The 25,563-nt window shown below is 43.8% G+C and overlaps 1 protein-coding gene across 7 annotated transcripts; it reads right to left on the bottom strand.

The window, feature by feature from the left end:
* Window positions 1-4,984: 4,984 nt before the first annotated feature.
* Window positions 4,985-25,378, bottom strand: MORF4L1 (mortality factor 4 like 1). Of its 7 annotated transcripts, none has more exons than XM_068695448.1 (14): window positions 25,238-25,378; window positions 22,607-22,653; window positions 21,115-21,182; window positions 19,627-19,692; window positions 19,125-19,211; window positions 18,103-18,183; window positions 15,473-15,535; window positions 11,034-11,059; window positions 10,357-10,445; window positions 9,947-10,048; window positions 8,415-8,503; window positions 7,003-7,175; window positions 6,609-6,693; window positions 4,985-5,679 (listed from the first exon to the last, which is right to left on the bottom strand). In XM_068695448.1, exons 1-14 carry the CDS (start codon window positions 25,275-25,277, stop codon window positions 5,595-5,597), a joined length of 1,101 nt encoding a protein of 366 aa, XP_068551549.1. In that variant the 5' UTR covers window positions 25,278-25,378; the 3' UTR covers window positions 4,985-5,594. The 7 variants fall into 7 exon arrangements, with proteins under 7 accessions (XP_068551549.1, XP_068551551.1, XP_068551550.1 ...); XM_068695450.1 differs by having other exon boundaries at window positions 19,627-19,653; XM_068695449.1 differs by lacking the exon at window positions 11,034-11,059 and having other exon boundaries at window positions 10,357-10,471.
* Window positions 25,379-25,563: the final 185 nt, after the last annotated feature.

The following is a 25,563-nucleotide window of genomic DNA, read 5'->3' as shown; positions in this document are numbered from 1 at the left end:
AGGCAGCTAAGTGCCCCTGGAAAGGTGCTGCGGGGCCGTGGAGGGCACCTGAGCACTGTTGTGTGCTGGGGTTGAAGCAAGGCCAGGCTTTCACTGTGCAGCATGGGGAGAACATTTCAGCTCCCCATGGGGCCCTGCTGGGGCTGCACAAGGGGCCCAGAGCCAGCCCTGCCGTGCTCCCCATGTCTTGTCCCTCTGTGCGAGCACACGGCAAGAGAAATTTTCAGGTGTTTTCTTTCTTTGTGTGCAAAGTGTTCCATAGAAAGAGAAGTCCCTAAAATGCTGGTGCCCCCTGCCCACCCTGTCCCCTCTCCGCAGGGTGGGCTCCCACAGCCACCCTGTCCTGGGGAGAGGAGCACAGGGGGGAGAAAAAGGTGAGAAGAAACCCAACAAAGAACTGAAAATGGCACGGCTGCGCGCGTCATATGAAGAATTTGTTCAAATTCACAGCTTGAGCACAAGCTTTGCTGAAATTTCTCGCACTTTCAATGACAATCAGCCCCAAAATCAAGGTGGTTTCTCAGCAGCCTCCTCTCCAAAGCGCTCTCAGCAGGACGCGTTTGTCACATCCCACGATGAGGCAGCGTGGTGGCACGCGATGCTCACAGCTGCACGTCTGGCAGGCTCGGGAAGCAATCCCACAGCATCATTTACTGCTCATCCTGAAATGAAAGCACTGCGGGGACAGAAGGGATGGCGTTGCCCTCCCTCCTTCATTAGGTGACACCGTGCTCTGTCACAGGCTTTGATCTCCGCAGGCTCTGGGAGATGTGCAGTTGCGTGGTTGTTTTCTCCAGCTCCATTACCTGCCCCGGCGAGGTAATGACATCCCTCCAACCCCAGGAGAAGGAAGCATTTCCAGGCTGATTTAGCAGCTCCTGAAAGACTGCTTTAAATAAACTAATTAGCGAGCAGCCTTCATTTCTAGATTTAGCAACATTCAGTGCAAATTAAAGGTGACGAGTGACATCGGAGCTGAGCCGTGCGTGACCCTCGCCGCACCGGGTGCTCTCCAAAGGCCGGGTGCCTGCGCGGGGCTTTGTGGCCATGGGGTGATGGCAGGGAAGGGCCAGTGCCAGGGGTAGGAGGTTAAAGCAGGAGGTGAGTGAGATGTGGAGCTGGTTGGGAAGCGAGGCCCAGGCAGGCAGAGCGCGCTGGTCGCAGTGCCGTGCGTTTTGGGCACCTCCCTCGCTCACGAGTAAGGGAGGTGCAAAGGCTGCAGTGCACCAAGAGGGGAGCTGGGCTGGTAAAAACTCCGGGTGCTGCAGGGACATCTCAGCCCCTCTCCCTCCCTGCCACAAAGCAGCTGGAGAAATCTGATTTACTTGGACTGAAGGCGATTACGGCTGCTTGGCACCCAGGGAGGCAGCAGGGCCAGCAGGTCCCGTGCTGGCACGCCAGTGGGGGTCGGGGCAAAAAGGGCTGGGAGTGGGGGCGCGGGGCGGTGTTTGGCAGGGGGCACCTGCATGGGTTTGGTGCTCGGGAACACGCTCTGCAGATCACTCGCCACGTTTTTCCACATTTAGCTCGCTAATTCCACTTTGTGTTAGTGATTAGCAGGAGTGACTCGGGCAAGGCTTTGAGTAATCCCCACGGATGGCATTAGAGCACCCGGAGAGCCCATTGGAGGTGAGAGGGAGCCACACGCAGCCTTAATGGACTTTGGCTCGAGCCCTGCTGGGGCTGCGTGGGGGATCCATTAGCTCTTTACTCCCCGGTGTAAGCGCCTTAACACCAGGGTTGGTGGGTGGATGCCACCAGCTCCAAGCCCTGCTGGCACCCAGGGCACACATCTGGGGGGGAAGCACTTCCCTGGGAAGATGCCACGGCTGAGCACAAAGCCATACGAAGCACGCTGCTGCCTCCCATCCCGTGGGGTGGGAGCAACTGGTGAGGCAGGGCCAGAGCAGCTCTGGGCTCTGCTGTGCTGGGAAGACCTCAAAGTGCAGCAGGAAAACAAGGAAACCACCCCCAGGCTGGAGTAAAGGAAGGGAAAGAGTGACGTAAGGAAAAGGTGATGTAGAAGGGGGTGGATAGGGTAGGAAGGGTGTTTTTAGTTTCTCCCTGCTCTAGCAGTAATAGGTAATAAATTATATTAGTCTCCCAGTGCTGAGCATGTTTTGCCAATGATAACTGGTAAAAAAAAAACAAAACAAACAAACAAACAAAAAAAAAAAAAAACGAGGTCTTGGGTGCAAATGTCATCCTACGAACAGGAGCAAGAGGTTGCTTTCAGTCTTAGGGTGATTTGGCAAAGGATAAACCCATCGTTCAAACTCAGAATAAAATCTTGGCTTTTCTTCTGGGTAATGCTGATGGTAAATAAGGAGCAGCAGCCAGTTAACCTCGTGAAGCTGCTCATTAAAGACTGAGAAAACGAAAGGATTGGAACAAGGATTGTAAGAGCACCAGGCAGCAAAGGGAGCACCCAGCACCTCCTGCCTTTGAATTTTACACCCAGCTCCAGGCCCTCTGCTCCCAGCAGCAGGCAGCAGCACCCCAGGACACCAGCGCTAGGCTGGGAGCTGCCTCAGCCCTTAGCAGGATGCTGACCCGTCCCGAGGGATGCTGATCCATCCCAATCCACCCCTGCTCCATCGTCCCAAGGCTGCAGCTGCACCCCAGCGCTGCCTCGGGGTTTCCATGGCAACTCCCGGTGTAATTGCTCAATATTGTTCTTTTCCATTTAACGAGAGATCCCTGCTGCTCCTTGCAATAGCTCATTATCTCTTGTGCTCCAAGAGCCCATCCCCGAAACAGCAGCGCTCTGTACGGAATAGGATCAATTTCGTAAGCCTTTGTGTTTGGGTACAGAAGGGCAGACAGAGGGTGACCTAACCCAGCTGGCTTCCTCTCAAGGCTCCTAACAAAGGACAGAGACAGCCCCCGAGAACCTGAGCCTGCTCCCGTCACCCCCTGGCACAGAGCAGCCCCTTCCCATCCCTCCAGGCCCCCTGTGCAGGATGAGGAGCGGCAGCGGGGTCCCGCAGGAAGGGCTCGCTCCCACTCTGCCCTTTGGCAGAGCCCTTCACGGCTCCCCAGGTGCTGTGCTTTCCTGCAATAACACCGCTGATGAGAACCTGGTATTTTGCCTAGAAAAAGCAATTACTTAGGTCACAGCCCAGCCGTGCAATGCTTTTATCTGTCTTTTCAATGCCTTGCTCGGTCCTGTACTCACCCCGAGCAGCACTGCGCTCCTGCTGAAAGCTCTCCTGCTGAAAGGGGGGCACAAAGCATGCCAGGTGAAATGCAATGCTCAGCTGTCCCCATGGGAGGAAGCTGTTCACAGGAGAATTCCAGATCCTGTCCCAGATACACAATCAAGGTAAGAAAACCTTTGGCACACAAAGCCAAGCTGACGTACCAAGTAGTCGAGGGGCTTCTTTTTGTACTGGTTGGGGAATTAGCTTCTGCCATGAAATAACACTCTGTGCCTGCACATGACTTACAAACAGAAGTGAGCTACCAGGAAGTTGACCGAGATGAGCCATTACAGAAGAATATCTTAATAGGCCTAAGGGTAGATGGAGACAAACCATCCAGGAGGAGATGGCTCAGTTCAGCTGAGGAGGCTGGAATGCACGGGCATCGCTCCACCACGCCCGAGCACATACAGGCTGCCTTGGGAAATGCACAGGAAGGGGAGGAAAAGAAACATCCAGGCAGGGCACGGTCTTATACAACACAATCACACAGCCTGGAGTTAATTCTATTAGTGACCAAAAAAGTCAATTTGCCAGGAACTTGCAATGTGCAGACAAGAGAGGAACTTCACATGCCTGATCCTGAGATGAAAGCCAAGTACAAGAGAAATCTGCTCATGAAGATAATACACACAAGGCACCTTGCAGTACTAGACCCTCTTTTCCTGCTAGGATCAGCTGAGAAAAAGTTTCACACTTCTCTTACAACCATTTCTTTACCTCCTATTTCAGCTCTATCTGCAATGGGATCGAGACAAGAGTCAGAACCTGTGAGGAAGTTCAACAGCTTCCAGAAAGCCACTACAAAGAGCAAGTTGACTCAGCAGTGCAATTCACAGTATAACTCCTTTGCCTTCCATTTTACCCCTTAAGATACTACTACACATGTAAAATTGATCTAGAACACAAAAGTGGCAGAAGCCAGGTGGAGTGCACGCTCAGGGCCCAGGCTCTGCACTTCCACATCTGTTCTGCTCTTGATCAGCCTTACACAGAAGGTGTTTGAACCCTGGAGGTGAGGACAGGTGATGCAATGTGCTTTAGTAAAACGTTCATCTCAAGATACAGCTACAGAACAGATCAGTGAGGTCCCAATAAAACATTCGTATTCAGGAAAAGACTTAAAATGTAGCTAGCTCAGAAATAGTACAAGGCCACGACAGAAGCCTTTTTTCACTGAAGATGCATCGTGTTCTGCATCTGTAACAGGCTACGTGGAGTGATGAACTCGATACTTGGTGGTACGCAAAATGGCAAGTATAACAAGGGCATTTAAAATAATTATCTCTGTATTGATTTCTGGCTTTTCCAGTGTCATAAAGTTACGAACTCCTACAAAACCAGTTTTATGAAGACACTTTCAGAAATACTAGCTGAAAATAATTGGCCTCATTTACAAAGAAACAAAGGAAAAGGAATAGAAAAGGCATAGTTAGGTAAGCTCAATACTGACTTTATATTTTCCATGAAAAGCGTACACTGAGCATACACAACCAGTTACAGATAACTACGCTTCTTGCCGAGGCTAAGAACTTTGTGACAGAAGTAGTAAAACTGCATTATCAGTACTTACAAACTCCAAAATGACCCCAGAGAAAAAGAATCCACCTCACTGAAATTGGATGCATTAGCTTTAACTAATAGTCCCTGGAGTTAAGAAGAAACAAAACATCTCCAAGTCAATACTGCAGATCTTTATATTCAGAGCAATGCACTTTGATCATATGTGACATGATATTATTGTAAGTGACCAGTCCAAAGAGAAATATCAGAAACAATACTTGAAATTAAAAAAAAGTTTATTTGAAGATCTGTAAAACAGCTCTGTAAGAGACCAACATTTCCAAGACACTACTATATAATGCATTTTCCTACTGTTAGAATATAAAAAGTCACAGTCCTTCAACTACCTAAACAAAAACATACATTTATGGACCAAACATTTTACTTCCAACACCAAGAAAGAAAATGGGTTTGAGAGTCAGACTAATAGCACCACAACTAGGTGATCACAACCCTCATGGGTCTGAGTCTGGATTTGTCATTGCTATGCCATAAAGCAGATTCGTTAGGCACATCTTAATGTCAGACCCACGAGCACAGAAGAGTTCATACAATGAAATATAACTGCATTCTTTTCACATTCCACTGATGCAAACAGTAGCAAGCCAGAAACACCAAAGTTTCCACTAAACTCCAAGCATCCATTTCAGTACACAAAAGTTTTCAGAACTTAAAAATGCCAGTTCCATATTAAACACACAACTTTATTCACTTTATGTTTACATAGTCTGTGCAATAGAGACATGTGCAATAGAAGGGTGAAGAACAAGACGAAGTGGACAGTATTACAAGGATCCAATGATCACTGTGTTGCAGAGCAGCACACCATTATACTGCTTTCCGATGATATTCGGGAGGGGCTACTTCATAGTCACTGGCACTAAACAATGCAGAGGAGTTCTTTGCTAAGTACCTATGAAAGATATTAAAAAGATGAAATGATTTTCTCCTGAAATCTGTTTAGCATCACAAATGAATCAAAAGGTGTTTAACTGAGATCATAATGAATGATTTCGAAAGTATAAATCCACTTTATAAATCCATCCACAGTATAAATCTACTTTATAAATTCATCCACTAGAAAGTCAGCTGTCCAAAGCAATTAAGGATCTGACACCTCATGCCAAAAATCAAATCCAAACAAGCTGGTGTCAAGCAGCTCTGGCTCCAAGTGAGCACGGGGAGGTTAAGATTAACAGGATGGCACCGCTTACATTTGAGGTTCAGTCAGCTGCTGCACCAAAAGTCAAGCTACTGCTGCTAGTACTCAGAGGGGCAGGGACAACAGAGAACCATGTGGTGTCCTATTTGCACAAAGAGGGAACCTTAAATGAATGATGGCTAGAGCAAAAGGAGCCACAGCCATCTAAAGGTGGTAACAAAATGAGCATTGTATGCCATTTCTCAGTGTACAGATTCAAGTATTTCTGGTCAATGTACTGGCTTCATGTTTTTTAACTTATCTGAAATCAAATGTCTACTTATTGTTGATTAATTTACGTAAGTTAAGAGTTCACTATAATTGTGGTTGCTATAAAAAAGCAGATGACAAATGATTCAACATTCATTTTGAAGAAAGCAGCAAACCTGGACAATTTAAAATTGCAGAGTAACAGATACATAAAGTTGTTTAACCAGCAATAACCTCAGTATAACTGGGGAGAAGTTAAACTTACTCATGTTACCGTACAGCAGCTTGAGAAACTTCAGGGCAACATTTGAAGATACCATACACAGGCCTAACGCATACATATGCACCCCCCCCCCATTCACTGAAATGAAGCAGACTTTTGTAACGTGACCCAAGTTTTGTCTTGTTAAAAGGCTTTAAAAAGTACTTACTTTAAGAAGTCATGCAAATAGTTTAACAGCAAAGCCAGGCTCTTCTCATCAAGCGGTGTGTAAGCAAGCATAGCTCCGATTCGTACTGTTCCAAAACAAGTAGCACTTCTTGTTAGAGATGTTTAAGTATTTCAGTAAGACTAAACCTATACTAACATATATAAAAAGTCCAGGAATCTATTTTTATGTAGAACCTAACCTATAATAATTATTTTGCATTCTAAATCATTGAATACCTGACCATTAGTCTATGTAATAAAAATAAAGAATGAAGTCCCAGGTTTCAAAGTTGCCTGTCAAACTTCTGCAATTCACTCCCATCAATACTCAAGACAGGAGAATTATACGGATTTAATTCTCTAACCTCTCTCCAGCCTCTAGAGGAGATACTTACCAAATAGCCTCAGTAGATGTGGGGCACCGTAGACTTGAGACATAGGAGCATCTGGGTGATCTGCTAAGATTTCAGCATATTGGGGCCTCTCAAACTTGTACAGTAGTTGTGTTCCCAGCATGACATTGAAGTATTCTTTAATTCCAGCCACAACTTCATTGACTGCATACTCCCTGGTAAACAGAGAAAACATTGCAGGTCTTGTTCTAACGACTGGATGAACATAAGACTGGAGTTGGCTTGGTGAGTCTGTCAAAGTTCTGGAAGTCTTTTACAAGCCTTCAGATTTTTCCAGGAAAAATGTCTGGAGACCTAAAAATGTACAGCTGCGAGGAATGGTGCATTTCAAGACCTCCTTTAAAAAATGTTTTGAAAAAATTCGGTTTTAGTCATCTACTCAAATTAGCTTGCACAGTCCCTTCAAAACAGCAAACTTCTAAAGACGTTTACCGGCTCTTTGTTTTCAACCAAAGTTAATCCTAACTCACAACAGTTTAAAACTGTCTGATTAAAGTAATCAGACTGAATTACTGCTTAATGGAAGGGGACAGCCATCCAATATTTCAGGCAATTGACTCTTTGTAACTCTCAGTGCCATGCTCCTGCAGGCCTTCAACTTTACAACGAGTTGAAGAACAACTGTATAGGAATTTATTTTCTGTATAAGCAATCATGCTACACGTCTTGAATAGTACAACTGTCACTCCACCCAACAAAAGTTTAAAGCGGCCATTACAACTAGATAAATATATCAAAGCACCCTGACAAGCCAATAATATACTTCCTCTTGAATTGAAGAATAGTTTCAGATTTCAGGCTTTTGTCTGTGAAAGCAAAAAGCTTCATTTAAGAATAAACACACCCTGTTTGTTGTCACAGCTGGACTGCTGATGCAACTACAAGAATCTTCAAAGTACCACCTCAGGATGATTGGCTTTGCCCATCCGATTCTTTTAAGAGAAGTCATCATCTACCTGCCTGTCCTCCACCCCTTACCTCAACGAGAAAGCCTGCCAATACAGTAACACTTTTTGCTCATCTGCTATGTAGCCTTTTTGATAGTTTGTTCAGCTTACACACAGCAAGCAACACCTAATTTCTTCAGTGTAGAAAAACTGAGCTAGAACGAAGGGGATGGAGAATGATTGACTTGGCTTCTATCAGCTTCCTTCAGGAAAAAAAAGCCTGGGGAAGGGCAGGGCATGAAGGAGAAATAACATCCAGAAAGCAGAACCAGGTCTTTGAATTACCTCCTCAGATTCCTTAACTCCTCGATCACCTTGGTCTTGAACATTAACCTGAGCACAGGGCTGGGTTTATTAGTTTAACAGCTTTACTAATTTTCCCATGAACTATAAGTGCAGCAACAACAGCAAAAGATGTAGTTACAGTTTGAAACGACTGCTACTTACTTGTTATCAGTATTTCCTCGTGATTTCTTGTAGTTTGCATAATCCTCTAAAATAGAGTCAACATTCTTCTTGGCAGGAAGATAGAAGAGCTGGGAAAGAAACAGAATTGAGCAAATGCAAGTTGCCTAAGTTGTGCAGACATTTCTATCTACGTGCTAGCCTTAGACAGACATAAGGATATTTCCAGAATTAACAGGTTAAGGTGTTAATTCTTACTGAAGGAACATCAACTGTTCTAGTTGTGCATACTGAAATACTTAACAGCAACTGCATCATGTTTCCATTTAACATTTCTGCTGCTCAAAAGCAACCTGAACTGCCAAAGTCAATCCAAGAGCCAAAGGTATGCAGCAAAGCACACAAATGCCAGTGCAGACCTGCCTAGCACAGGTCACACGGCTGTTGCAAAAGCAACGGTGACAACTTTGATTATTCTTTGTCTGCTTTGCTTCTTGCTTCTACAGTTCAGCAACGGGTACCACCGTGCGAAGCAAACAATGCCACTAGGCACATGCTGGGAAGTTTCACTGCCTGCACCATCTAACGATTATCACGGCTACATCACAGCCTACAGGACTGAAGACAAATATTTGTAGCTGTGATTGACCAGTGATTATCTTCCATCTGTAACACCATACACAGATCACCTGTACTCAGATACTAGTTCAGTTACACACTGCAAGGCTAAGCAGTAAATTCACAGATTTGCTTTGTTTTTTTTTTTGAGGCACGGGCCCCAGTTCACGTACCAATTTCTTTACCAAATTCCTTTCACAAAAGCATTATAGTCTGAAGATATTCAGGTAAAAAATCCAGTCTGCAGAACTGGAGTCAGTGTAACACATACTAATACTTAAGCACTTTTCCTGCTGGTGCAAGCATAACATTTCTATTCAGCACAAGTCAGCCTTATCTATGTAGGACAAGATTTTTGTCCATCTGGGATTTTTGCTCACTGGGAAAACAGACAGTACCTCAGAGCTGCAATAAAATTCAAAGCATGCAATTGCAGCCTATCAAATCAAAAATAAACAACTTGCAATGCTATTTTCTATGCTTCTTGCCAATTTAAGTAAGCAGCTCCACACTAGTCATGACTTACAAACAAGTTTATGAAAGTGTATTATACTTTTTAAGATGGAAGACTGTCTTGCCTAGGTAAAATTACTGTATCAGGAAGCTTTATATAGATTCTACCTCGCAGAAAAGCAGAGAATCACTGCTTTAAAAGACTGTTTCTGTCGGAGCTGTAGAACTTGAGATACTTTAAGAATTGGGCAATAAGTGACATGTAAACAAGACAGGAAGGAACTGAGATAGAACGTCTACCACACACAATGTTCCTACAGACTAGTTGTCTACCAGCTAAGCAAACTGTTCTAAGAATGTTTGACCTATTGGCGTGCTTTGAGGAACACCACACTTCATTTAAAATGACTCTACTTTCAAGATTATGCCCTGTTAAACTGAATCTATTGCCTATGCACAGATTTTTTTTTTTAATTTATTATTTATTTATTTTTAGAGATTACCTGCTTTTGCCTGGTGATCAGGTCCCAGTCATCTACCAGCCATGGTTTCAGCTCTTCTGGGATTTTCACCTTTACTTCAACTCTGTTCATAAATGTTTCTTCCTGGAGAAAAAAAAAAAAAAAAAAAAAAAGTGAAGCCACACTAATTACTTTCAGATAACTATCCAAGATAAGAGTCACCGTATCGGTTGTTTCCACAACTCAAATACATCACTGGACTACGGAATTGCCAAAGTAGACTCCAGAGGGAACAGGGAAATAACTCAGATTTTCCAAGGCCTCTTGGCAAACCTAGGGTTTTGCAAAATTATAGCATTTCACGCTGCCGTACCACAGAACAAACACTGCTGTCTGAGCAAAACAACTCGATTTTCTGTCAAAAAGCCTACAAGGGAATCACCAACACATACACTTTCCACTGTTGGATCAACTCGAGCCCTCTTCTTCCTAGGAGGCTGAGGAGTCTCACTGGTACTGCTCCCCTCTCCAATTCCAGGAGCTGTGCAGAAAAGAGAAGTTATGCTGCTTAAGGAGTTTGCTAAGTCAGTAAGAAATACCATTAAAAAAAAAAACATTAAAGGATTTAAAAGATTCAGACTTCAAGTCATCTTTTACTTGCTTTTTGTTTTAATATTACTTGTATTCTGAACATCACACATTTGTGACTCTGATCTGCTATGTTCCTGCTTATCTGAAGATGGAGATTTCTGCGTTAAGAACAAACCAGGGCATCAGTACCTGTAACGTTCTTCGGAAGAATGTTTTTGGAGCCAGCAGCTCAGCTTTGTGAATTGTGTCCCATGTCAATAAAAAACAACTCTGACTTACCAAAGTATTTCAGATTCACGCAGATACCACTTTGCTTTTAATTTGCAGGAAGTCAAAATCTTGGCAAATAGTTTCTGTACAAATCAACAAGTTATACGTTCCTCCTGCTGGAGGGGAATGGACATCTAAAATCCAGGAGGAACACCATACGGTGATAGTGTAAGCAAACTTGGGGGGGGGCGATTTAAGATCTTATTCCAGCTAAGAATTTTTCACTAGGGATATCCACTTCCACAAAAAAAAATAAAGATATACTTACTTTTCTGTTTGTTCTTTTTTGTTTTCCTGCAAGAAGAACACAAATTATTGCAAATATAAAGACAAGTATTTAAAGAATTGAAAGCCAGAAAAATTGTCCAGTAAGTTCAGAACCATGATCAAATACTTAGCCTACCGAGTATTTAGGTAGCAGCAAAAGAAAGGAGAAAAAGTTAAGTATGATTTATCACTACAGTTATGGTGCTTTAAGATTTTTCCAGGACAAATGGTAGTATTCACATTTTGGGGATTCATTAAACTTAAACCTACAAAAGTCCAGAAGACAGGCCAAGAACAAGTATTTTAGAACAGACCTGACCAACATTTATCAAGTAACATCTACAGATACTTCGTATTTTCCAAATACTTATAGATGTTCTACTTCAGCATTTCAGGCTTCACTTAAAGACAAAATACAAGACAAGGAAACAGAGGTGATGGAAATTATGAGTCGCAGCTAGCTGACTTTCCAGAAAAAGTATTGAAAAAAACAATTTTACCATTACAGCAGCATAAGAAAGTTTGAATATCACTATCAGAATTAGTTATATGCATGAAGTTGCATGATGATACAATCATAGCAGTCCAAAGTTTAAGGGAGATCATGATTATACTTACTGGAAACATTTGGAACAATACTAAAGTGTTGTTCCTACCATTTATCATCTTCCAGATGCTGCTCTCTTAACACTTCAACACTTAGACTTGCCTAAATTCTCTCTCCTTAGCCCTTACTTTTATTCCAGCAGTTATGCTGAGAAGCTAACTTCCAAGAATTTTAAAAACACTATGTGCAAATATTCAAATATGTCAAGATACGTTAATGACAAAAAAATAAACTACTACATTATTAAAACTAAAATTAAACATAGTACATTTACTAACCTTTTCTAGCAAATTTGAATTAAGAGCCTATTAGCCATGTTTCCATTTGCTCACTGTTGATAGGAATCCAGTTAAACCCCTCTCTCAAGAAAACAGAAATCAGTGGCCTAGATTCCAGATTGTGAGGATAAAACTCTTTACCAGTACAAGATTATTTCTTTGTTAATTCATCACAACGTCAAAAGACATTTGTATTCAGTCTCTGAACCGGGATTATCTCAGTCAGGAAGTAGTCAGTCTCAGAAAGGTCTGAAGACAGGAAAAGCAACACTTTTTTCAAGCTTCAAGTCACAAGCAATCATTAGGCTTAAAAAGAACTGTGGGCAGAGTAAATATCCCTCTCCAGGAAGAGGTAACAACTGCCAAGTGAAGTCACTGATAATGGACTTGTGTATTGAAGAGAATGCCTTTCCTTCCAAACCTAGAGTAAACAAGTAGAAACAGGGAGTTCTTTTGAGAATTAATGTCACAAGATAAAAATAAAACCAGAGCCATCAGTCTAGAAGCAGAGAGTTAGAAAACTGGAGCAGACGGACAATCCAAAGTACTTCAAGAACTACTGCAATTAAGAGAGAAAACCACACCTATGTTGCTGATGCACAATGTCTAGCATAAACCCATTTGGGGGCAGTTGCTTGTGCTCTCCAGCCTCATTCCTTACTTCTCGATTCCTTAAAGTTTAAGTTATTACATCTCTGCTTCAAGCCAAAGCAGCCATCTGTTCGCAAAGTCTAAGACAAACCTGATTTAGGGAACAAAGATCTCAGGATAGAGACAAAGCATTGCCATTTGGCAAATTTGTTGATGCCTGTACACAGAGTGGCTCTTCAGTAGGTTACGACAGCTGTGCAAGATGAACTGCTTCTGCTGCGTAGAGTAATGTAAACATACAGTGCACTCAATATCCAGGAGAAAGATGCAGCATTCGTATCAGAGCTTGTAGACAGCCTTATTGAGAGAAGCTGGAGCCCGCAATAAGCAGTGCATCTTTAGGCAGGCTCATTAGAGACATACAGCTGAAGAACATCACACATGTTCCTGTCCTGGGTCTGGCAGGTAACTTCCTGCAAAGGAATTCAAGTCCCAAAGTGACACAAAGAGATGAAACGTCCAGGAAAGGCTGAAACACATCCTTCTGTGCCATTTTACACCTACGTGTAACAGCAAGCCTCAGAACACAGAGCAGCATTAAGTGTCTTTCGGGGTCATGTCTAGAGAATCGTCAGGAGAAAATGAGATTAGCTTAGTAAAGAATTCAACACAAACATTGTCACGAGGAAAAACAAGACATGGGAAGGTTTGCTTACTCTACAACAGTTACAAGTCCACAACCATCTAGATCAAATACCTGCTATTGCCCACAGAACTCTTACTTTCCCTAAACTCCATCCTTTTAACAAGACTTAGAAATCTTTTGGAACCTCCCTACAACAGCTGGTTAGGATACAAGCAGCAGAACGAAGGTGAGTTACCACCTGGGGCTCTGGGATTTGAGGTTAAGACTCTTGTAAATGCCAGAAGAGGGAGATCAGCAAGGTGCCAGGTTACTGATAATATAACAGCACAGATGCAACTAAGCTGTCCAAAATCTTGAAGTCTCTCCTAACACAAGGTGTCTAGTAACAAAAGCTTACATGAAAATACTCAAGTATGAAAAGCAAAGATGTTGAAGTCGTCATCAGCCCTCTACTGCTCTCGCAGCTTGGTTACTAAATCAGCTGCAAGGAGCAGCATTCCTATCAGAATTCAGTTACAGCCTCCAACGCTATTAGCAAAGGATAAATACTGAAGTCAGAACCAAACACATCTCCTGCACGGTCAGGCAACCTGACCTTACACGGCACACCAAAGTAGAAGAGGTAACAAGAGCAGGAACAGTCGGTAGTGCAGAACTGCTCAATACCAGGAGTAACCAGTGGGTGGGAGGAGTGTTTATTGTAGAGATACCATTAAAGGGTGAAGATGGACCAATTAATCCTTCCTCAAGATGGAAGTAAGACCAAAAACCCAATCAGAAAGCATTAAAAAAGACAGGAGTCGTCATCCTCCTTCCCCTCCTCAGTACAGTACCGAATTAAAATGAGGAACACGCTGCCACAGGATGCTGTGGAGGCCAGAGGCCCAAATGGTGCAGAAATTAGGTAAAACAGTCCTACAAACGCCTATTAAACCCATCACATGGACATAGCCTCCAACTCAGAAGTCCCTTGCTGACAGGCTGCTAGGAGCAGAGAGTATTTTTGGCAGAAAAGCACTGCAGACTTGACTCACTTGAGGACTGTCCCCAGGTACGTGCTGTCAGTGACCACCAGACAGCACAGCGGGTCAGGAAAGTCTCCAGCTGGAGCCAGAATGGCCCTTCCAGGGTTGTTACAGCCTCAGGCAGCTGGCACGCAGGCAGTATTCGTATACTGTCTGACATTTAGAGGACTGAGTAGCTCGTGTGAGAGCTACGAGCTACGCCAAAGATGGTAGGGGATGCCCCAGAGGACACACAGCAGGAGCACATGCTTTGGAGCAACGTGTTCAGATTAAGAACAGGCCTTCTGTTAGAAAAAGTAACGATAATTCATGTTTAAGTTGAGATACTGCTTTGAGAACATCTCTAGTAACACTGCTTGCAAATACCTCAAAAAAAAAACCATGTCTTTTCAAACCTGTTCCTCAGTGCCATACCTTCACTCTAACCCTCTAGGTTGCCCTTCTTCCTCTCCGAGCACAGGCTGACTCAGCTTACTGGTTTTAACATGATAATCACATTAGGCCCATCAAAGGTAGCATCAACTCTTAGAAACTGGAATTCAGCAGCACCATAGATAAGACAGTCTAGGAAAGCCAGTACCTGTAGGGTTGGATTTCACTTTCGGTAACCCACTGTAAACATACAAGTATTTTCTATCAGAGTTTTTCTAGTTACCATACGATGATTAACTTCAAAAGAACTGTGAACAATTTGCATTTCATGCATATTTCTATTCGATTAAATACCGCTTAGACATAGCTTTAAAGAACCTTTTGAACTAGTTGCTGCAGTTTACAGAACAGTTACTCTGAACAGACTCAAGCCATGACAAAAATATAGATTACAGAGTAAGATCAATCCTCACATTTGTAGCACCATCTACCGCAGCAGCCGAGCTCTCGGACTCGCAGAGCACAGTGCAGTTTATTACTGATTTCCATGGAAAGAGAACTCCGGGCTACAGTAAACATGCAGGCCAACTGAAATCTTCTAGAACAGTCCAGTTTCAAAACCCTGAAGTCAGTTGTCTTCCACTTTTTGAACAGCGGGCACCAAATGCATTTAGCTGCCCAGAACATCCCCTTCTCCCAACTGAAAACTTACACGTTTCAGAGAAACTAAGTTCTGTCAGTCCACGCCAGCTTTAAAAAAACACAATATTCTGCAGCACTTTGAATTGTTAACTGAATTGCTACCAGAGCTTACATCATTATAACTGACGACTTTAAGAGTCGCTAAAGGAAATCTATGAAAGCAAGGAGGTTTGGATTTCAGGATGAAAATCCTGGTTTGACAATCCATCCTTAACTCACCGCGTCGATATTGTAGGGGTCTCCAAACAGCAAACAGTATGCGCTCCATCTCGTCTGAAAAATCTAGGCACAATGGGGGTTGAGTTAAGGAAAGAATGTCAGACCTAGTGCTCAGCCTTTAAGAGAATCTATTTAAGATTCAAAAATTTACCTTTTTAGCGGTGTTTTACAATCTTATTGAACATTCCTGGAGGATAGTTTTTTCTTAGACTTATTTCCTTTGCATTCTCGTTTGGCTATCTGAGGAATAAGTTTTTACAGGTAAGTTTGAACAGCTCCCTCTGTTCAATCCTCCAAGAATGCTACAAAAGGTAAATTTTGAGGCCTAAATAGGTTGACAGCGTTACCCTTTTAGAATAGTTGACCAGTTTTTCCCCCTCCCCACCAACGGTACGTTATGTACCTGCAGCAACCTCAAATTTATAACAACAGAACAATCCCGAAGTGTGAGCTGTATTCCCAGATTTGTCACAAGCCACCTTGACTTCAGGTGTAAGCAGGATGTGAGCAGCAGCAGTTGAGGCAATAACGTGCAGTATCGCAACCCTGCATCACTGCTAAGTTCAGTCACAGCATTTCCTCCCCTCAGCCTCCAGGTAAGGAAGAAGATAGGGAGACTTTGTTGGAAGAACCAGAGGTCTAATTGAGAAGGATGCTGGTAATGGCTAGAGACTAGGAGCAAGATCAGTGCAACAAGCATATGGGACCCTGTGATAGAACCTTTCACATCGCAAGACTGCTATTTTAATGACAGGCTTTCCTCCTCCCCCTTTACTACTCTGATCTTCCACCTTGAAGGAATTAAGCTTTCCAATCACCATGAGAATTAGTTTCCTGTATGGTTTGCTACACCAGAAACAATCACTGATGCTTAGTATTGTGATGACAGCAAAAAGCAAAACCACTCCCTTTGCCCAACTGGTTTTAACCAAGAGTAAAGACAGACCCAGTAACATGCTTTTGAGCTTTGAATTTAAACAGAAGCTTAAGATGAAGTCCTTTTTGCTGCGTCAGTCTACCTTGGATGCAAGGTGATTACATGTGGGGGAGAGGATTAAGCTGACTGAGTTCTACTGCTTTTCAAGTGGAGGTTAACATTTAGCATTTTCTCAACCCCAGAGAGCAAGTCACCACCCCACTGCAATCAGCCTGAACTCCCAAAATGCCTGAAGCTGACAGTACGGGGAACCTACTGCTGAATTTACTCTTAGGAAGTTCTCTGTAATGCAATTTGTAGTCATGAAAACATTTACAATTGAGTCATCACCACCTATGTCAAAATTATACATTAAATTAATTCTACTCCTACTGAATAAAACACAAGCAGACTCAAGTGCAACAACCCCTCAAGCAGTCCCATTAGTAATTACCACAATTTAGATATTTTAATTAGTTTTTAATGACTTGCATTAGGAACTGTCTGAGCAGGCTTTTTTCCCCCACCTCCTCCAAATAAAGCCAGACTGACTACGTCCCTGTCAGAAGCCCATCCCAAGCTGAGAAAGCACACAAAGCCAGTGTGCTTAAGGCACTTCAGAATCTGTAGCAACAGACCGAAGGAATACACACGCAGCATTATGACCAGATCCATCTAACTCCCCATTTCGAAGACTAAAAGACAATTTACAGCCTTGGATAGGCTTTGGCCAGCTGCAAAGTGAAATCTGCATTCAGAATCTAGAGCTAAAAAGCCTTTTTCCACTGCCACTGCACTTCTCAAGCCAACGGTACTTATTTTGTAACGCAAAGTTACCCATAAGTGAGGCATGAAATGCGAGGCTGCTGCCAAATGCTCTTAGCTGCTGAAATGACATCCCTTCCTTCCTCGTGAAGACTAGAATCATAAAAGGAGTCAGCAGTTCAAAAGATCTAGGATATCACATTAGAAATGAGTATATTCGTGATTAAAAAACTGAAGTACTACCCCAAACAGAAGTTTCATGGCACATGAGCAAAGCAAAAGAGCTATGAGAATCTAAGCGTAAGGCCACACAAGCCTATTCTGAAAAACAAAAAGGATGGAATGGAAGAAATCTGACAATTACATTCTGATTTTTTTCTAATAAACATCTGAGCTTGCTTCTGGTCTCTTAAGATGCAAAACCATTTTAATAGCATGTGTTTAGATTTGGAAAAGACAGCAAAACACCAAAGGCTTCCTAGAAACGGTTTTAACAACTGTACAGTAAGAAGGCAAGGTATTTTAAGGATTTTTTCCCCCCACATAAGTGCTTGCGCAGCCTGGAAGAGCTGCAAAGTTCTGTACAGAAACCAATTTCACTAAGACACACAAATCTTATGAGGACGTCACAATTGAGTGTCAGGCAACTAACTTGAGAGGAATAGTATTCCAAAGAGCTACGAAGTGTTAATGTTTAGCCTACTCAGTACCTTGATCCAAGATTAAACATCATTCAATCTTGGAAGACAGTTTTAATAAAGTAATTCAACAAAAGCCTTTCAGATACCTCCAAAGTAAAATGCCTGCATGGGTTGTGTCAGGAGTAAAAGAATGGTTCTTTAGGCTAAACTATAAGAAGAAAACTATTTAGAGATCGATAGTAGAACTTACAAGCAAAAGTTTGAGTTTTTTGTTGTTTGTTTTTGTTTTTAAATAAAAAGCTTCTTACACTTCAACATTTTTCTGCTGCAGACCAGATGTCTTCTTGCCCGGAGCAGCACCTCTCATCTTCCCCTCTGCATATTGTTCCCTTTAAAAAGAATACATTTTGCAATAAGATTAACAGAAAAAGAACCTTGCTTTCCCCTCAAAAGATAATAGGTTATACAGAGCATTCACAAAACTTCTAGTGACTGATTTCAAGTCTTATTTGGGATAAGGAGGAACAAATTCAACTCAATAGCAAGAAAAGGACTTTAAAGGTTGGGCTAGATGACCTTAGAAGTCTTTTCTGGCCTAAATGATTCAACAATTTAGGCTTCTTCATATAACAAACTTCAGAGTATAAATTTCCATTTACACCATCCTCTTTACTCAATCACCTAGAAGCAACACACTAACTGCTTCTAAAAAACAGGACATTCTAGACAAAAGCACTTTTGTTACACAAAAAAAGAATCGAAAGATTAGCACTCATAAAAAATCAAAGTATTTGTATGCATCTTGAAGCTGCCTGAGAAGATAACAGAACGGTTTAGGTTGGAAGGGACCTCTGGAGTTCATCTGGTCCAACCTCTCTCTCAGTCAGGGCCACCTAGAAAAGGTTGCCTAGGAACATGTCCAGACAGCTTTTAAATATCCCCTCGGAGGGATATCCTCAGCAGTTAACAATGTATTTTAGGGATACTGCATAAGGATCGTTTTCGGTCACCTAACTTCTGTGTTATAGAATGTACTTGCAGTTCATCAGGTTGCCTCTCCTTTTCATCAACCTACTCTTCACTGAAACCTGAAGTAAGTTTTAAAACTAAGCAGCAGCTCACTCTTAAATTTCTGGAGCACTGAGATCAGAATACCTCTGTAGGCCAAAGCACCACCAAGAACAGAGACATCTTTCTTGAAGGCATTTGTTGTAGTTTTCTTTTTTTTTGTTTGTTTTGAAGTTACTGCCCTCCTCTGACGTATAGCTGTTGGATTGAAGCCCTATAGATAAAAATTATTCTGCTGACAGTGACTAACAAAAATACTTACTGATTGGCCTTTTGAAGTTCCTTTTGTTTCTGCAAATTGGTATCCACGTATTTGAGCACTCTGCTTTCTGGAACCCATTCATCCCAGCTGGAAAAAAAATAAAAATCAAACAATTGTTCAAAAACACCACAGAATTGCATTCTACATAAAATAGGATCAATCAAAAGCTTTGCAGAATTTGAGACTGAACTTTGCTTTTGTTACAAGTCACGGACTGGCACAACTGAGTGTAAGTTACTAAATGCATTCCCCACTGCCTGAAGCTGTAACAGTTTCTCTAGGGAACTGTAACCCTCAGTCATTTCTGAAAGTTTCCCAGATTTGAAGGATAGGCAATTTGGGAGGGAGGGGACTGTCTTAATATAGAAGAATCTCAGGAGAAAAAAAAAATCTACACTTACTAAATCACGGGGCATCTGTAGCCATAACTATATTATGAAGCGAGTTTCCTTTATCTATTCCAACATTTTATAGGTTAACAAATTCAGCAATAAGATCTTACTGTAAGAAGAAGAGCTCTGATTTCTGTCTGTGAAGGAAACCAAGATGGCATGAATATTTGAAGAATCTGAAGTGAACGATGTAAGAGAACAGGTGTTGGGGAAATTGCCATTATGAGCAAGAATTCCACTTTGACAAAGAGTGGATAACCCGAGCAATCTGACAAATTATTTCAAATAAAAGCACATTAAAAGTGGCCAAGTTATTCTGAAACATGCAAGTTAAAGCTCTTTACATGAGTTCTGTGTCATTTTCACTACATGGCAATAGCTACCACCCTTGGAACACCAAAGTGACAAAAACCAATGCCACTGCAGGAATATAAAGTTTCCAGGATTCAGACAAGCCAAGCTTTGCATCCAAATGCTAGAGAAACAGACACGCAGCTGTACGTATCCTAAGGTTCCATTTTTAGGATAGCGCTTTGGTCAGATAGGTAAGCTCCTTATCTTATTCCTGTCCGTACAGCTGTGAGACCTCCACAGAAGTGCTATATAACTGCAGTACACGTTATGCTGTATGATGAAGAAACTTCCTATCTTGTTGATATGTGCAGAAAAAAAATAAGCCAAGCTATTAACAAATAACAAAGGACTGTAATTACAGAAACCAAAGTTAAAAAAATCATATTGTCCCAGTTGTATAGATATTGCAGCAAAGCCACTTTTAATGTAGCTAACTGGAAGCTTGAAGGCAAAAAAAATATATATATATATTAAAAAAAATCAAAAATCAGAAGGCCTTCTGGAGCCTGAATAGCTAGAGTTTCTGCTCACTAAAACCCTCCTTTTCTTAAATTCAAAACTGAGTGACAGAACTCAAATTAAACAAAAACTACACAAATGCAACAATCTCATGACAAAATTAATCCTCAGTGAGCTGCACATTGTATCATGAAGACATCTTTATTCTTTAGAAGCATCTTACCGAGAATTCTATTATTTGTGCAGAAGGGAAAAGTATCTCTAACAGCAACTTTGCACGAAAGGCCAGAACCAAAACACAGGTTAAAACTACTCCTGTGAAACACTAAAATAGATTGCTCTTCCCATTCTGAAAGCAGCCTTCACAAAGGCATGTTTTTCCAAATCTTTGCTGCCAGAAGCAATTTAAGAGTGAAACACACAGTGAGTAGAGCACTTTGATCCTCTGCACCAGGGATTACCTCTCATACCAGCACGCAATAAGAAAGTTTTTGCACTGAATATTTCTGCCAGGGAGGAATTACAATAACTGCTGTCAAACTTGAACAGAGTACTACAAAGCCTTCCCATTCATTAGTCTGCTGACACCCTAAGCTAGTTTGTCTAGATAACCAAGGCCTGCAGGAAACAGCTAGTTAGGCAATGTTTTCTTTGTGTTGCTATAAATCATTGACTCAGCTATACAAAAATGGGTCAAATTTATAGAACCTTCTAAAGACACAGAGGGAAGTGTATTCAAACCGATGAAAAGAGACAATGAAGGGCTGCTTTATGGAAATACTTACTTTTTATTCCAGCCACTGTAATGGATAAAGTATTTCACTTGCTTGTCCTTTATGGCAACCTTTACACACTGGAACAGAGAGAAAAGTTTGGTCAGTACCACTGAGAACAAGAAGATCTCTGAACGAGTTTTGCTTTGCAAGCTTCCAGACTCTAAGCATGCAGAGATTTCATGCAAGCAATTAAAATACCTGGCAGCAAATTCACAGCAGAAAGGAAGTTCTCTAACACAAGTTACTGCCTATTTAGATTTGGAAGGGCTAGGCAAACAAAGAACTCTGCTCAGCTATCCAAAGGGCCACCTTCATTGACAAGAAGGATTGGAAACCCCTGAGGGTGACCCGAAGAGTAAACAAGCAGTCACTTAACTACCCCAAGGTTAGCCAAAAGCCATTCACTAAAGAGCTTGCTCACATGCAGGCCCCTACCTCACAGACAGGTAAGCTGGCTGAAGTAGAGGAGTCTTCAAAAGTAAAAAATAGATAATATGGATCTCTGCAGTCACAGAGAGCACATTATATTCAGTAGAAAGGGTTGCAGTAAAGGCTTTTTCTAGATGAAGAATGTACAAATGATGTAAATAAAAACAGGTACTCCTATTAAAGACTGTCCTCTAAAGACAACACCTCTCAGAAGCTTCCCTCCCTGAAACTCTTCTGTCTGAAAGTTCAGCACAGCCCTACCGGCAGCCTGCAGGACATCGCCACAGCTCAGCCAGAGGAAGACAACGAGATGAGCTGGGACAAGCATGCACATGGCTCGTAACTGAACCTTCCCCTGCACCCTGACAGCTAGGAGCTGAAGCTACCACATCTGTGTAAAAGGAGAACACGGCCGGAGACATGCCTCTTCCTGCAGAAACACAACCCAGACGACAGACTACATAACCCTGCCTAGTCTTATCTTTGTACCCGCCCATGTTCCCAAATTCCTGGCTACACCAAAATAAATCCGTCAGCTTAGTCTCGGATAAGGCACTTCATCCAGAAAGGATGAGCCCTGCCCTGGAGATGCTGGGATACAGATGCTGCTGTACCACTTCACAACATCCTCAAGTTGCTTCACTGTTGAAACACGAAAGCACACCCTCTTTGGCTCTAACTTCTAATCCCTTTTCTCTTGCCATGTTGATCGAGTCACCTTTAAGTAATTCTGAGAATCCAGTCTTCTGCCATACAGCATTTGCTCAAGATCACTGCCATAACTCCTCCCTGTACCTTCTCCAGTTTAAAGCAGCATTAATACTTAGGTGTCAACACAGAGCAGAACATCTTATTTTACTGCTGAACTCAACACCATCATGCATGGAACAAACTCAGCGTCACCCAGACCTGCAACTAGGAGGAAGGATATTAGGATATCTACCTAATAGCCTTCATTTTAGCTTCTGGCCTTAAGCCCATCAATGTAAGGCATAGCAAGTAAATTAATACAATTCTTTACTTTCCTGGGCAGCAGTGAGACGCGCCTGCAGCAGTGAGCAGCCACACGTACCTTTGCTTCATAAAGGAGAGGTCCATGAAAACAAAGCACTCGTTCACCTGAAAGAAAGTTGCAGATAAGCATCTTAAAATAATCCTCACGTATCATTTCTGCAAAATACACGTTATCAAGTGCAGCACAGAACGAATCCCAGGTCAACCAAGCAAGGAACTCAAAGGCAGAACCTGATCTGAGAAGCAGGCTGGTGTCTGGAACGTCGATTTACTGTCGTACAGGAGGATCAAAGCTGATTACTTGGGCCATGAAGGAAAAGACTCCCAAGGACTTCCCCAAAGAACACTCATGCCAGGACAGCTGCACACAAGTCATATCTGAGCCTGCCCACAGCTCTGCAGAAGGGCTGGTTAACTTCAGCAAATGACTGGCCCCAAGCCCTGCGCTCCTGCCTCCGCTTCTGGCCACCTCCATTTTGGGGAATGTACCCCCATTTTTGTACATTCAGTACTTTGCCATAAGTCAGAACTTCTTTATAATCACAGCTAACAACCACAGACTGCAGTACCCGCATCCTTCACACAGTCCATGAGCACTGCTGGAAGCCACACCTCTCCTGCAATCCTTATGCAAGATCTTTCTAGGCAAGATGTCCACATTTACTACGAGCAAGGACACGAACCTCGGTGTTGCAGAAGGGTTACCACGAGCACAGAGGAACGCCAACAGGCTCTTCCTCCTCCTCAGCTTACTGCAGACAGGCACAAGGCTTCTCCTGCACACCTACAGACCGCTTCTCTCCTGCGCTGCAGAGACACCCACACCCATTCATTATCCCAGAGACGGGGTTTGGAAGAGAACAGTTCTTCAGCTAAAATAGCTGGCAGAAGCTAGCTGAAGATGCTCTGCAACACTCGGGAACACCACGCTACGCAGAACACCCCTGCTGCACCAGCGGCTTGCACCCAGGCAAGAGCGGGCAGCTCTCCCGGCCCCGCTGGCGACACCTTCACGTGAGAAGAGCTTGGGGAAGGTGGAATTCAGCTGCCCACTCCTTCAACTGTTCTACATGCAGAGCATTTATAGAAGCAAGAAGTTCCCCTTTCACATCAAAGGGAAGGCTTGTGTCACGGCCCTAATGTACAGACTGGTAACCAGCATCTTGAGAACAGACCAAAACCAACGAAATCTCATCAGCACCACCAGGAAGACAAATCTGCTTTAAGCCTCTCCGAAGTTGAACTTGACGTCTGAGGAAGACTCCCAAGACATTTCTCATTCGCTTTTAAAGAAAGTCAGCAACAAGATTAACACCCGAGATACCAGCAGCCACTAACTCCCACTGGACCAGGCGCTGATCTCCGTTGTGATGCCTACACCAACGCTCAGCCCTTCTGTTTCACAGGGTACTCACACTTCCCGTCTGACATTCAGGCTTTCCCAGCTTTCATGCATTTTCACAACAAATGCAGTCTCCTCCTCGCCCATTGCTTTGTGAAGAGTGCCCGTACAGACAGCTTCTAAGCACACCTATCATTTCTCTTGGGAAATCTACAATTAAAATAATTTCACTTGTCATGCTGTGAATGCCCACAATAAAGCTCTTAAGCCTTAGGCCTGCAGGAAGCTTTATTCATGGGACGTTTCTCCATTTCAGTGCTAATGGTGAGATTACAAACACCTATATTTAGGGAAAAAAGTCCAAATTTGAACACCTGTTATAAATTTAAGCCGCATGTATCCCTACAGCTATGAACCATTTCTGCCTGGAATTCTACCCAACCTTTACCTTCTGCAGCCCATTCCATTTCACCGTAACTCAGTTATTACATCGTGGATCGCATGTTAAAATCCTGTGTTCCTGCAGGTTAACACACTGGTGTCAGCACGTGGCATGGGGTGCCAACACACGACTGACCACGTTCTGCCCCCAGCTGCCCTGATGCACACCCGAGCACTGCGCTGAGGGGGGCAGAGCAGCCAGCCTCCAGCCCTTCTGTGAGCTGCTCCTAGAGACAGAGTCACAGCGAGGGACAGGGAAATAAGTTTTCATTTACTTGCATCAGTACCAACCACAGCCACCACCTAATAAATCAAGATGCATGCAAAGTAAGCCCTGCAGGAAGCAAAATCCTATCCGTTATTGTCCTAAAGCACCGAGCATGTTGATGTTAGCGTGGATCCTGTGATCCCACCCCAAACGCTGCAGGGCCCCAGCACGGCGCCCATCGCCCTCCTCCGTGAGGGTCTCCCCCAGGAGCTCCCCCTCAAGCAGGACGAGTGATGGGCCCATTTTGAGCTTGAGAGGATAAAAGCCTGGCACAGCCAGGAGGTTCAAACATTTTTAATGCCCACACCTGCATGAAAATTAAGCGCGCTGTGCGTGACAGGGAGGGGAGGAGGGCAGCCTCAGGCCTGACGGGCAGGATAGGCCGAGAAGAGGAAGAGAGGAGGCCCGGGGGACCCCCAGCCCTTCCAGAACAATCTCCCCGCCTCAGGGGCCGGGGCCGGGCCCTCCCCTCACGCTCCCGAGGCCCGGTGCTGACAGACGCGGCCCGGACCCAGCGCCCCCCCGAGGGCGAGCAGGCCCCGGGGGCCCAGCCGCGGGTACCGGAGCCCCCCCACCCGCTCCCTTTATCCCTTCCTTTCCCTCCCAAGCCCCGAGGCGCCCCCCAGCCCCCCGCTCACCCTCCTGGAACTTGGGCTTGGGGTCCTGCTTGGGCGCCATTGAGGAGCGCCTCCCGCGCCGCCCGCCCCCTCCCCCGGCGGCCTCACCGCCGCCGCCGCCGCATCACGCGCGGCCGGCCCCAGCCCCCGCCGCAGCGCGCATGCGCCGCGCCGCCGCGCCGCAAAGCACGCTGGGGGTTGTAGTTCGCTCCGTCAGGACCCCCCCACCACCACCCCATTATCCCCCCCTCTTTCTCCGCGCCCCCGGGCTGCGCGGCGCTGTCCCTACGGCTGCGGGGGGCTGGGAAGCGGAGCTGCACGAAAAAAAAAAAAAAAGCGGAGAAAGG

This window comes from Anas acuta, chromosome 12 (assembly GCF_963932015.1).
Source record: "Anas acuta chromosome 12, bAnaAcu1.1, whole genome shotgun sequence".
NCBI lineage: Eukaryota > Metazoa > Chordata > Aves > Anseriformes > Anatidae > Anas > Anas acuta.
Note: the sequence above shows the minus strand (reverse complement) of the source record. Positions and strands in the feature narration are given on the sequence as shown.

Excerpts from the sequence above, each read along its gene's own strand:
- MORF4L1 (XM_068695448.1), bottom strand. The coding sequence starts at position 25,277 with ATGGCGCCCAAGCAGGACCCCAAGCCCAAGTTCCAGGAGG. Across the intron at positions 10,049-10,356 it reads TTGATCCAACAGTGGAAAGT|GAAGAAACATTTATGAACAG; the intron begins GTATGTGTTGGT and ends TTTTTTCTCCAG. Across the intron at positions 5,680-6,608 it reads TATTTGCATGACTTCTTAAA|GTACTTAGCAAAGAACTCCT; the intron begins GTAAGTACTTTT and ends TATCTTTCATAG.